Raw genomic sequence first — 12,623 nt, forward strand, 5'->3', positions numbered from 1 at the left:
GTTGTATGAGTTTTTTATGTATTTTGGATGTTAGCCTTTTATATGTATAACTTCAAAGTATTTTCTTTCATTCACTAGGTTGCCTTATCATTCTTTTGATAGTTTCTTCTGTGCAGGAGCTTTTTCCTTTGATGTGATCCCATGTGTTTGTTCTGCTTTTGTTGCTTTTGCTTTTAGTGTCCGATTCAAAAGATTATCATCAAAAGCTATGTTTTCTTCTAGGAGTTTTATGGTTTTCCATTCAAGATTCTAATCTATTTTAAATTAATTTTTGTGTATGATATAAAATAGTGGTCCAGTTTCTTTTGCACATGGCTACCTAATTTTCTTTTTTTTTTTTTTTTTTTTTTTTTTTTTTTATTTATTTATGATAGGCACACAGTGAGAGAGAGAGAGGCAGAGACACAGGCAGAGGGAGAAGCAGGCTCCATGCACCGGGAGCCCGATGTGGGATTCGATCCCGGGTCTCCAGGATCGCGCCCTGGGCCAAAGGCAGGCGCCAAACCGCTGCGCCACCCAGGGATCCCTACCTAATTTTCTAAATACCATTTATTAAAGAGACTGTCCTTTCCCCATTGTATTACCATTGGCTCTTTTATAGATTAGTTGACTATGTGTGGGTTTATTTTTAGGCTGTCTATTCTGTTCCATTGATGTATGTGCCTATTTACCAATGCCATATTATTTTAATTACCATAACTTTATAATACAGTTTGAAATCAGGGAGCATGGTGCCTTCAGCTTTGTTCTTTTTTAAGATTACTTTTATGGTTCCATACAGATTTTAAGATTGTGTGTTCTATTCCTGTGATAAATGCCACTGGAATTTTCAATAGTGATTGCATTGAATTTGTATATTGCTTTGGTAGAATGGACACTTTAACAATATTCTTCCAGTCATGGGCATTGGGATATCTTTCCATTTATCTGTGTCATCTTCAGTTTTTTTCATTATTATCTTGTAGTCTTCAGTATACAGGTTTTTCACTACCTTGGTTAAATTATTTCTAGGTATTTTATACTTTCTGATGCAGTTGTAAGTGGGTTTTCTTAATTTCTCTTTCTGATAGTTCATTATTAGTATATAGAAATGTAACTGATTTTTAGTGTATTGATTTTGTATCGCACATCTTTATTGGATTTATTACTTTTAGCAGTTTTCTCATGAAGCCTTTAAGGTGTTGTAGATATCTATATATCTATATATATCATATCATTTGCAAATAGTAACTATTTTACTTCTTCATTTTCAATTTGGATGACTTTTATTTTTTTCTTACCTAATTGCGGTGGCTCAGAGTTCCAGTACTGTATTATTAAAAGTGGCAAGAGGGACACCTGGGTAGCTCAGTGGTTGAGTGTCTGCCTTTGGCTCAGGGCGTGATCCTCAAGTCCCAGAATTGAGTCCCGCATCCATCTCCTTGCATGGAGCCTACTTCTCTCTCTTTGTCTTTGCCTCTCTCTCTATGTCTCTCATGAACAAGTAAAATCTTTAAAAAAAAAAAAAAAAAAAAAAAAGTGGCAAGAGCATGCATCCCGTCTTGTTCTTGATTTTATAGGGAAAACCTTCCATTTTTCACCACTAAGTTTGTTTTTAGCTGTGGGCTTCTAGCCTGGTTTCGTCGAGTTTTTATCATAAATGGATGTTGAATTTGGTCAAATGCCTTTTCTGCATCTATTGAGGTGATAATAGGATTTTTATCCTTCAATTTGTTAATGCGGTGTATCACATTGGCTGATTTATAGATGTTGAACCATCCTTGCATCCCTGGAATAAATCTCACTTGATTATGGTGTATGATGGTTTTAACATATTATTGAATTTTTTAGTTTGCAAGCATTTTATCAAGGATTTTTGCATCTGTGTTCATTAAGGAAATTGGCCTGTAATTTTCTTGTGTTAGTACTTGATTCAAACTATTGACATTAATAGAGTCCTCAACTATTAATATATTGCTGTCTTATTTCTCCCTTTATGTCTGTTAATAATTATCTTTTATGTATTTAGGTGTTCCTGTGTTGGGTGCGTGTTTACAAATGTTTTATTTTCTTGTTGGATTGACCCTTTTATCATCATGTAACAAACTTCTTTGTTATCACAGTCTTTGTTCTAAAGTCTGTTTTGTTTGATCTAAGTATAGCTACTCCAGCTTTGGTTTCCATTTGCAATGAAAAATCTCTTGTACCATTCTTCTTTTTCAGTCTGTGTGTCCATGCATCTAAAGTGAGTCTCTTATAGGCAGCATATAGATAGGTCTTGTTTTTTTTAATCCATTCACTCACTCTATATATTTTGACTGGAGCATTTAGTCCGTTTACATTTAAACTAATTATTGAAAGGTATGTGTTTACTGCCATTTTATATTGTTTTTTTGTAGTCCCTCTCTTTTCCTTCTGTTGTTCTCTTCCTTTGTAATTTTGTGGCTTTCTTTAGTGGTATGCTTATATTCCTTCCTCTTGATCTTTATTGTGTTTACTATAGGTTTTTGCTTTGTTTTGCAACATGAAGCTTGCATATAGCAATTTATTTCTGTTACAGTCTATTTTAAGTTGATAACAAATTTTATTCCATTGTAAAGCTCAAGGTTATTACTCTTCCCACCCAGCTTTTATGTTTTTGATGTCACATTTTACATGTTTTTATATTCTGTATCCTGTAAGCAATTGTAGTTTTAGTTAATTTTTTTACTTTTGTCTTTTAAACTTAAAATCTTTAGGAGTGATTAATGCACTACCTTTACTATATGTTTATCTTTCCAGTGAGATGTATTCTTTCATATGTGTTCTTGTTATTAATTAGTGCCCTTTCTTTTCAGCATAAAAACGTCCCTTTAACATTTCTTCTAAAGCTAATTTAGTGGTGATAAACTTCTTTAGCTTTTGATTGGGAAATTTTTTATTTCTTCTCTACTTCTGAATGATAACTTTACAGTGTACAGTATTCTTGATTGAAAGGTTTTTTTTTTTCTTTCAGCACTTTGAATATATAGTGTCACTCTCTCCTGGCCTGTACAGTTTCTGCTGAAAGGTCTGCTGATAGCCTTATGGGGCTTCCTTGTCTGTAGTAAGTTGTTTTTCTTTTGCCACTTTTAATATTCTCTCTTTGTCTTTAACTTTTGACATTTTTAATTATAATGTGTCTTGGTGTGGGTTTCTTTGGGTTTCCCTTGTTGGGAATTCTGAGCTTCCTGGATCTGGATGTCCTGTTTCCTTCCCCAGGTTAGGGAAGTTTTCAGATATTATTTCTTCTAATAAGATTTCTCCCCCTTTCTCTTCTCCTGGGAGCCCTATGTTGCAAACAGTCCATTTGATGTTATCCAGTAAGTCCTTTAAGCTGCCCTCACATTTTTTCATCCTTTGTCTTTTTGCTATTTTGATTTGGGTGGTTTTATTCCCCTGTCTTGAAATTGACTGATTCTTTCTTCTTTTTCATCTAGTCTATTGTTGAACCCCTCTGGGGTGTTTTGGTTCAGTTATTGTGTTCAACAGCTCTGTAATTTCTGTTCAGTATCTTCTTAGGTCTTCATCTTTTTGTTGCAATTCTCATGGTGTTTATGAATTTTTCTCCCTAATTCAGTGAGCATCCTTTTTTGTTTTCAATTTAAATGCAATTTTTAAAATCTGAGTACAGTTGACACATAATGTTACATTAGTTTCAGGTATACAACCTAGTCATTTGACAGTATACTGTGTAAAGCATTAGTCATTTGCTTTACACAGTATACTCTGCTCACCACGAGTGTAGCAACCATCTGACCTTTTACACTGCTTTTCCAATATCAGCAACTACATTCCTTATGCTCTGCTTTTTATTCCTGTAAGTTACTCATTCCATAAATGGAGATCAGTATCTCCTGTTCCTTTGCCCAGCCACATACTCTCCTCCCCTCTGGCAATCATCAGTTTGCTCTCTGTATTTATAGTTCTGATTTTACTTTTTGTTTATTTATTATTTTAGATTACACTTATGAGTGGAATGATATGGTATTTGTCTTTCTCAACCTGACTTATTTTAGTTACTGTAATAGCCTTTAGGTCCATCCATGTTGTCTTAGGTGGTATGGTCTCATCCTTTATATGGCTGTGTGATATTCCGTTGTGTGTACATATACCACATTTACCTTATCCATTTGTCTGTTGATGGACACTTATGTTGCTTCAGTATCTTGACTATTGTAAATAATGCTGCAATAAATATAGGGGTATATTTATCTCTTTGAGTTAGTGTTTTCATTTTCAGTGAGCAACTTTATAACCATTAGTTTGAACTCTTTATCTGATAAATTGCTTATCTCTGTTTATGTTTTTTTCTCTGAGGTTTTATCTTGTCCTTTCATTTGAAACATATTCCTCTGTTTCTTCACTTTGCTTGACTCTCTGTGTTGGTTTCTATACAGTAAATGGAACAGTTACCTCTCAGTCTTGAAGGAAGGGCCTTGTATAGGAGATGAACCTTATCATCCAGCTCTACCCCAGCTCTTTGTTATCTCTTGAACCATCCTGCTTGTCAGTCAGCCTGTTATATTTTTAAGAGCTCTCAATAGTTTAGCGTGTGCCAGGCCTGTCAGTGTTCCAGAGGGGAGTGTCTTGGCACCTAGGTTCCAGCTGACTGGAAGCCAGACTCTCAGGCCTCAACTTTTTAAGGTATGCAAATATATACAGTCTTGTGGGACCCCAAGTGGAAGCCCTACTGGCCACAAGAGCCAGAGAGCTGGAGGTGTACCCTGAGTAGCAGTTGCAAGAATCAGTGCTCCAGACAAGTGTACAAGCTCTTTTCTGGGTAATACCATCAAGCTGGTGAAAGGCAGAGGGAGAGCATCAAGATGACCTCCACAGCCCACTTTCTTTGAGAACGGGTCTGTAGACCACTAAGTGTATGCCAAACCTGAAACCTGCTCTAGCACAAGCAGAGGGGCCTCCTTTAGAAAGATTTGGGGGTGGGAGGAGGTTCCTGTCACCTGCCTGTGCAGCTCCATAGGGGTGGTTGCTTGCCAAGAACCAGCTGTCTCATTCCCACAGTGTCATGGGACCCAGAATGTAAACCCCTTTGGCCACTAAAGCCGGATGATCAAGGGATGTCCCCTGGGCAAAAACTAGGACTCCAGACATAAAAGCCAGGGTACCAGAGGCACCAGAGGCACATAAAGTGCTCCTCCAGGAGACACTGATGCTCTGGAGTGCTGCAGAGCATGAGCACAAAGATAGCACCCACCCTCTGAAGTCTCTGGAAAGGATTACAGCCCAACCCTAGATGTGTATGTAATTAGAAATTTGCGTCTCAGGCCACAGTTGTGTTGATTACCTAATGGTCCTTCTTCACAGGAAAGACTGAGCTTTTGGGTGTGTTGGCTTCCTTTTGTGCCCTGGGGATGATAGCTGTTTAAGAACTCTTTCTCTGTTGGTTACAGTCCTGTAGGACTCATAAGTGTAAATCCCACTGACTACCAGAGCCACGTGATGTAGAGATGTCCCCTGGCAGCAATCACAAAAATTAGGGCTCCAGGCAGAGGTATGAGCTCCTTTCTGAATGACACCAATTATTACAGTCCCATGGGACGAAGAACACAAGCTCCCTGGCCTCCAGAGCCAGGCAATCAAGAGGTGCTTCCCAGTTGACAGCTACAAAAAAATCAAGGCACCAGTTAGATACATGTAAAAGCTCCCTACTGGGAGATACTAGTGCCCTGGAGCACAGCAAAGGGAATGTGTGATACGGTGCTCACTAATCTTTTCCCTGGAGAGAATTCCAACAGCCTCCTAGATAAAGGTGTTAAGTTAGGCGCCTGCCCTTCAAGCTAGTGTTTTAATATAAGCAGGTGAGCCTCCTTCACTTTAAGTCTGGTAAGCATCATCAGCTTACCTCTGACCTGGGCCCCCAGGTATGTGAGTCCAAGTGTCTGAGCCTTTTAAGAGCAATTTCTTGGATCTCTATGGTCTTACGGGTCTTGAGATGCAAGCCTCATTGGTTTTCAGAGTTACATGTTTTGAAGGCTTGTCTCTAAAGGTATATGTTAAAACTTGGGATGCCTAATGTAACATTTGAACCCTTTGCCTCCTCAGGGAGAACCTCCAGGTTTTGTGTTCCATCCTGGTTGTGGGTGACCATACAGGGATGGAGTTTATAGTGAGATTATGTCCCAGTCTCTCCTACCTGCTTGTATATGGTTTAGTTCTCATTTGGCCAATGTGTAATCATCAATCAGCTAGCCTTTAGGGTTGTTTTTTTTTTTTTTTTTTTTTTTTTTAAGAGGAAATTGTCCATATGTAGGTATAGACTCGGTATATCCATGAGAGGAGATGAGTCTAGCGTCTTCCTAGCTTGCCATCCTGAACCCTATTTACCAAAAATAAATAGATTGTATGGTTAATTTTGAGATTAAACCCAAACTCTCTTCCTCATCCCTTAGTAAAGGATTCAAAGACATTGGTTTGGGGTGTAAAGTCACCTGTTAATAAAATACAAATATTCTGTTAAGTAGTACTCTGAAGAAGAGAGTATATTTATTTCTTCTCCAGAATGCCTTTCAATAAAAGATAATGAGGGCAGTATCACATAGTACTAAAGAATGCAGACTGGATATCAGCCTTTCTGGTTGAACTATCTCAGATCCCTGAGTTCTTCTTGCCTCAGTTTCTATATCTTACACATAGCAGGCAGTGCCTCACTGTTGATGCTGCTGTTATGAGGATGAAAGCACTCTGGTGCCTGGCACCTGGTGAGCCCTCATCGTCATGAAGCAGTCCTCATAGGCCACACAGTGACTGTAGATATTTTATGGTATAGTTGTAGCTCATACAATATTTTTCTTTTTGAAAAGGAGAAATTGTCGTAAATGAAGTCAGTTTTGTGAGAAAATGCATTGCAACAGACACAAGTCAGTACGACCTGTGGGGAAAGCTGATCTGCAGTAACTTCAAAATTTCCTTTATTACGGATGACCCGATGCCATTACAGGTGTGTGTTATTTGTGTGCTGTTTATTTGTATCAAGGATTTGACTCTAAGCAGTACATATAATTACATAAAGCACAGGTATGGAAAATTATAAAGTCATTATGTGATTAACAGTGTTGGGAATGTATTATTTTAAAATTCAAAATAAAGTGTAAGGAGGATGTTGAGACTCGAGTAGAATTAGTGAGATGGTTGAGTCACCTTGCTTATTTCCTGTGATTATTGTGTAGATATCCTTTCAGTAATGGAGTTAGTATTTTCTTTCTTCCACATCTTTTAAAGTGCTTTTTTTATTTTGCTAGTCCCAAAGAGAAAAGTTTAGTTATTTAGCAAATAATTATATAAAGGCAGCACATTTTCTAGATTTCATAGTATTTTTAACTAATTAGTCACTTTTCTGAAACATCAAATTTAGTTTGAAATCCCAAATTTCTAGTATAATTAGAATAAAGAAAAATATTAATGAAATTTTTCTGTAATAACCCTCTTGCCATTTTATGGTCTCACTGGAAAATAGTTCCATTTAATTTTGGTTTTTAAAAGTTCAGGTCTTCATTTGATCAACTTAAAAATTCTGGGCTTTTGCTTGGCTCTTCTGTTTTGATTTGTAAAGTATTATATACTTTTATCCCCTAGACTTTTATTTTTTTTAGACTTTTATTTATAATAGGAATTGTTCTCTAATATCAGTTGTAAACTTTTGACTGAAGTGTCTGACTCTGGATAAGTATATTTTATATAATCATTCATTAGTTTGCCAAAATATTTACTGTATATTTGTGTGTTTATTGCAAACTTTGGTAGGTATATTGAGACTAAAGGCATTTACAGCTATCTAGTATGTAGACATACTAGGCTGTAGACTTGGGTTTTTCCCTTTGTTTTTAGCTTCATTTTTATTTGGGGCACAGAATTTAAATGAGATGTATGTATTTAAAATACCTTACATCCTATACCAGTGGCAGGGAAAACAAACCAGTGCTCTTCTGACAGCAGGTTAATAGTGTCAACTATGTTCTGAGTTTAAAAATTGGTATAAAGTGTTTGTTGACAGATTTAAAAAAAAAAAAAAACGAGCTATAGTTTGCCTGAAGATTTATATTTCTAGTAGAATTTCTGCTCTAAAAATTACTTTCTAAGGAGTGATTTTCTAAAGTCTCCTTTGTAAAATCAAGCCACTATTTTATCCCTTAAAATCTGATGACTTGAGTCTTTTTCTTTATTTTCTCCATTTGTTTATTTATGATGGATTCAACCAGAACTAGACGTGCAAATGGTTGCCTATGAAGTGACTGATAATGTTACGTATCATGGATATTATAATTGTATTATCTTACACAACTTCATTTCATATTTAAAAGTATGGAGAGATAGGTGAAAAGAGTATGAACATAGCATGTGTTTCTTTCTTCTTTTCATGACTGAAATGTGTTCTAAGATACTCCCTCTTTAGAACTCTCATAGTTCTACAGACAAAAAGCTTTTTGATCTTTTTACATAGCCATCACAGTTTCTTATCACATGTAAAAGTAAGGCTGTTACTACCATTTAAGGTTGTTGGGGAAAGACTTAACATGAACATAATTTTTATTTCAGAGATTTCATTACAGAAACCTTCTTCTTGGTGAGCATGATGTCCCTTTAACATGTATTGAGCAAATTGTCACAGGTATGTAGTATTCTTTACTCAGTCCATAAAAGCTGATTATCTTCAGGAAGTATTGCATAAAGAATCACACTTCTCACATATTTGGGCTGGAATTTTATTTCTGTAGGTTTATGTTTTCCCCTTTTTTGAGTCCCGAGAATATTAATGAAAGAGAAGTCAATAAATTATTTTTTTAAAGATTTATTTATTTTAGAGAGAGAGGGAGAGCAAATGTGAGCAAGGAGGAGCGGGAGCGGGAGAGAGAGAGGGAGAGAGAGAATCTCAAGCAGATTCCCTGTTGACTGCAAGGCTCAATTCCATGACCCTGAAATCATGACCTGAGCCAAAATCAAGAGTCAGATGCTCAACCCAATTCGCTCAATTAGCCATGCAGGTGCCCTGAGCTCAATACATTATTTCTAAATGGAAATACAGCATATTTAGCTTTTTATGTTTTCTAAGTATTTTTCCTCTTTTTAATTGAAATTTTAAGCTTTTTTTTTTTTTTTTTTTTTTAAATTTTTATTTATTTATGATAGTCACAGAGAGAGAGAGAGAGGCGCAGAGACACAGGCAGAGGGAGAAGCAGGCTCAATGCACCGGGAGCCCGATGTGGGATTCGATCCCGGGTCTCCAGGATCACGCCCTGGGCCAAAGGCAGGCGCCAAACCTCTGCGCCACCCAGGGATCCCTGAAATTTTAAGCTTAAATGTGCCTAGATGGTGGTGGGTTTGTGCAAAGGTCATTTAATACAGTCTAAAGCAAAATTTTAAAACCAATCCCCCAAAGTTCTAGAAATTGTAGACAAATATGAAAGATTCCAGAGAAGCAGTGCTCAGTGGTGGGTAACCTTCTAATTATTTTCAGTAATAATTTATTAAAGTATACTAAAGAGTGAATAACAGAAAAGAATTTTTACACATTTTTTTTCTTTATTTTTTCATTTATAGTAAATGACCACAAGAGGAAGCAGAAAGTCCTCGGTCCCAACCAGAAACTGAAATTTAATCCAACAGAGTTAATTATTTACTGTAAAGATTTCAGAATTGTCAGATTTCGCTTTGATGAATCAGGTCCTGAAAGTGCCAAAAAGGTAATACTATTATATCAAGTTTTGGGTTTTGCACTATATTTACCAATATCAGTTCTGTATGGAAGGTCTCTTTTCTCAGTTGCTCAGATTTTTTTTTTTTTTTCGAGTAGGGGAGGTTATCAGGTATCTCCTTAAGTCAAAGCCAAAAATGTTAATAGAACTATTTCCTTGGATGATTTGTGGCTGCTTTAAAATATATTTTTATTGTGTCATGAGAGACATGACATGTGGGCAGAGGGGCAGAGACATAGGCAGAGGGAAAAGCATGCTCCCTGTGGGGAGCCCGATGCGGAAATTGATCCCAGGACCCTGGGTTCACACTCTGAGCCGAAGGCAGAGCTCAACCATTGAGCCACCCAGGCATCCCTGCTTTAAAGTATTCTATGTAGGTTTTTTGTTTTTTGATTTTATCAGCTCCTACAATACTAGAAACTGTGATGTAGAAATTAGTATCTTTTGCATTTAGACCGTTACCAGCTGGTTTCTTTCTTGTTTAGAACTTTAGATAATACTTCAGAACCTGATCAACGAACTAGCTAGATTTAAGGGTTAGGTAAAGGTATAGTTATGGGAGAAGCCTAATAATTATTAGTCCTTAAAAAAAACCTTAGTGAATTAATTTGAGTGCTATTCCACAAGAATAGCTAAAAGCCTAGGAACTTTTTAATTGGCTTTGTTTTTCTCCTGCCTTCTGGGGAATGTTTATTGCCTGCTAGTGGAGTAAGATTCATGGTAGAAATTCCCACTTCCTTCATCCCACATTTTGGCTTTGGCAAAGGAGTGAAGCCAGTTAACCGAATGCCCTACTGGTCTAGTCTATGATGCAGCAAATGCAGAGAATATAACACTTTCCAGGAGAAGCCAACTCCCACACATTGGGAATAAAGAAACAGTTTCTTAGTGAAGTGGAACCTTCTTCTCAGTGGAAATGCTCTGATTCTATAAGTCAGCTTTTGCACCACCCCAAAATGGGTGCCTTTGGTTTCCATAGTTAGTAGACTTAATGCAGTGAATTTTCTGTTTATATCAAAATAAGGCCATCAAAAAATTCTTAAGGCAGCTGTTTTCATACAGTTTGGTGAGGACATTGTATATTTATTTTTAGAACTTCGAATCAACAGTTTCCTCACAGGAGGGTAAGCATAAGATGAATATTTGAATATGCTGGACCTCTGGAACTAGATTATCTAGCAGAGTAATGGTGGGCTCTGTGGCTAAAAGTTTTCAGGTAGAGTCTGTTAGGCCCTCTTTTGGCATGCTGCGTTATTGAAAATTCAGCTAGGTAGCTTTTAAGGCCCTTTTCATCTGTTCAGTTCTGCAGTTTGTGATTTTGGCATTTTACTAATTTGAGATGCCTATGCTTATATAGAAAGACTTGAGGACTAATTAGATAGTAGGCTATATATAAAACATTTTAGCTGAGCTACTTTTTTGGGCTTAAATATGTACTTGTAATTTAATCAGTCAGAGCATCAGGAATCTGCTAATGAAAATCTTAATTTCAGGATGTATAGTATTTCAAGAATAGGGACACCATAGAACTTAAGAGATTTAGTTAGGACAGGACTTTTTTTTTTTTTTTTTTAAGTAAGAAATTGGTACAGTGGCCCAATATTCTTTCAGAAAGTTTCCCTCTCCCACTCTCAATTATATTTCTCGGAGGACTCTATTTCAGTCACTGGAAACCATCATTATTTGGCTTCATTCTTGACCTGCTGGTCATCTTTAATGTGTGAGGCAAATGTGCTTGTTGAGAAGCTAGAGCATGAACAAATGAAAATTGAATAGTGGTACAAAGTAGTGACATAAAAGATGTTTCCACATAAGTGATTAGCTGCCAAATGAATGAAACAGGTAAGTGCCCTGGAAATTCAGGATTGCCCTTGTCTGTTGTCTGCTGGTAAGTGATGAAGGGGGCCGCATGGAACTGTCTGCATAAAACAGCCTCGTCCAACTGGTTATGCCCTTTCCCAGGACCAGACTTCTGACAAAAGTCCTTTCCTATCTGCTTAAAACTTTGAAAGCATGTAACCTCAGGCCTGAAAGAAATGCTTTTTTTTATCTTCTGTACAGCCAAGTTGCAGGGAGGGGCAGGTGCAGGAAAGAAAATGAAAGGCAATAAGAATATAAATAAAGATTTTATTTATTTATTCATGAGACACAGAGAGAGAGAGAGGCAGAGACACAGAGCAAGAAGCAGGCTCCATGCAGGGAGCCTGACATGGGACTCGATCCTGGGTCTCCAGGATCACACCCTGGGCTGAAGGTGGTGCTAAACCACTGAGCCACCCAGGCTGCCCTAAATAGAGATTTTTTTCCCTTGATTTAACGTTTCAGACACAGAGGTTAAGGCCTGTGTGCTGCCAAAGTTTACTGGCTTCATGAGTTAAAAACAAGAATTCTAGCATATTCTTTTATTTCAAGTGAAAGTTTTCATCTAAAATTAGGTAACAGTTGGGAAGTTACAGCTTGATTTTACCTCCCAGAAACTTTGCTAAATTTTCTCTGGAAATGCTCTGATTTTATAAGTTTTAAAATGACCAGATGCCCATTCAGAGTTCTCTGGTGGGTAAAAACTGACTACCTTTGAAATACCAAAAGCATTCATATTTCTGTTTGAAGTATGAAATCTTGAAATGCTAAATTTGTTCACATTTTGTTAAATATTACTCTATAGCCTTCTGGTAGTCTAGTTGGTGTTGCCTAAATTGTGTGAGGACAAGATTAGATGGCAGTATGCTTAGCATTCATCCTGCATATCCTTGGTCTGTCACAAGTAAATAAGGATGTTTGGGACAGATCTATGTAAAACAAAAAGGAATTTGATCTTGCAGAATTGGATGTCTAGCCTCAAAGCATGTTGGAGCTTCCCTTTCCTTTTGAAGAACTCTGTTCAAAACTAAGGGGCAAAAAAAAAAAATTCTTTAA

The 12,623-nt window shown here is 36.9% G+C and overlaps 1 protein-coding gene across 5 annotated transcripts in view; it reads left to right on the forward strand.

Moving 5' to 3' along the window:
* The window catches only part of MTMR10 (myotubularin related protein 10), a 52,789-nt gene that overhangs the window by 14,178 nt on the left and 25,988 nt on the right, over positions 1-12,623 (forward strand). For 3 of the 5 annotated variants that reach the window (XM_077868999.1, XM_077868988.1, XM_077868984.1), the window contains exons 3-5: positions 6,819-6,955; positions 8,551-8,623; positions 9,553-9,695. In XM_077868999.1, the coding sequence (XP_077725125.1) occupies positions 6,944-6,955; positions 8,551-8,623; positions 9,553-9,695 (228 nt within the window). In that variant the 5' untranslated portion in view covers positions 6,819-6,943. Of the gene's footprint in view, positions 1-2,974; positions 3,065-6,818; positions 6,956-8,550; positions 8,624-9,552; positions 9,696-12,623 lie in introns of all 5 variants that reach the window. The other 2 variants (XM_077869008.1, XM_077869003.1) reach the window with 1 other exon arrangement.

The sequence above is a fragment of the Canis aureus genome, chromosome 2 (genome assembly GCF_053574225.1).
Source record: "Canis aureus isolate CA01 chromosome 2, VMU_Caureus_v.1.0, whole genome shotgun sequence".
NCBI classification, from domain to species: domain Eukaryota; kingdom Metazoa; phylum Chordata; class Mammalia; order Carnivora; family Canidae; genus Canis; species Canis aureus.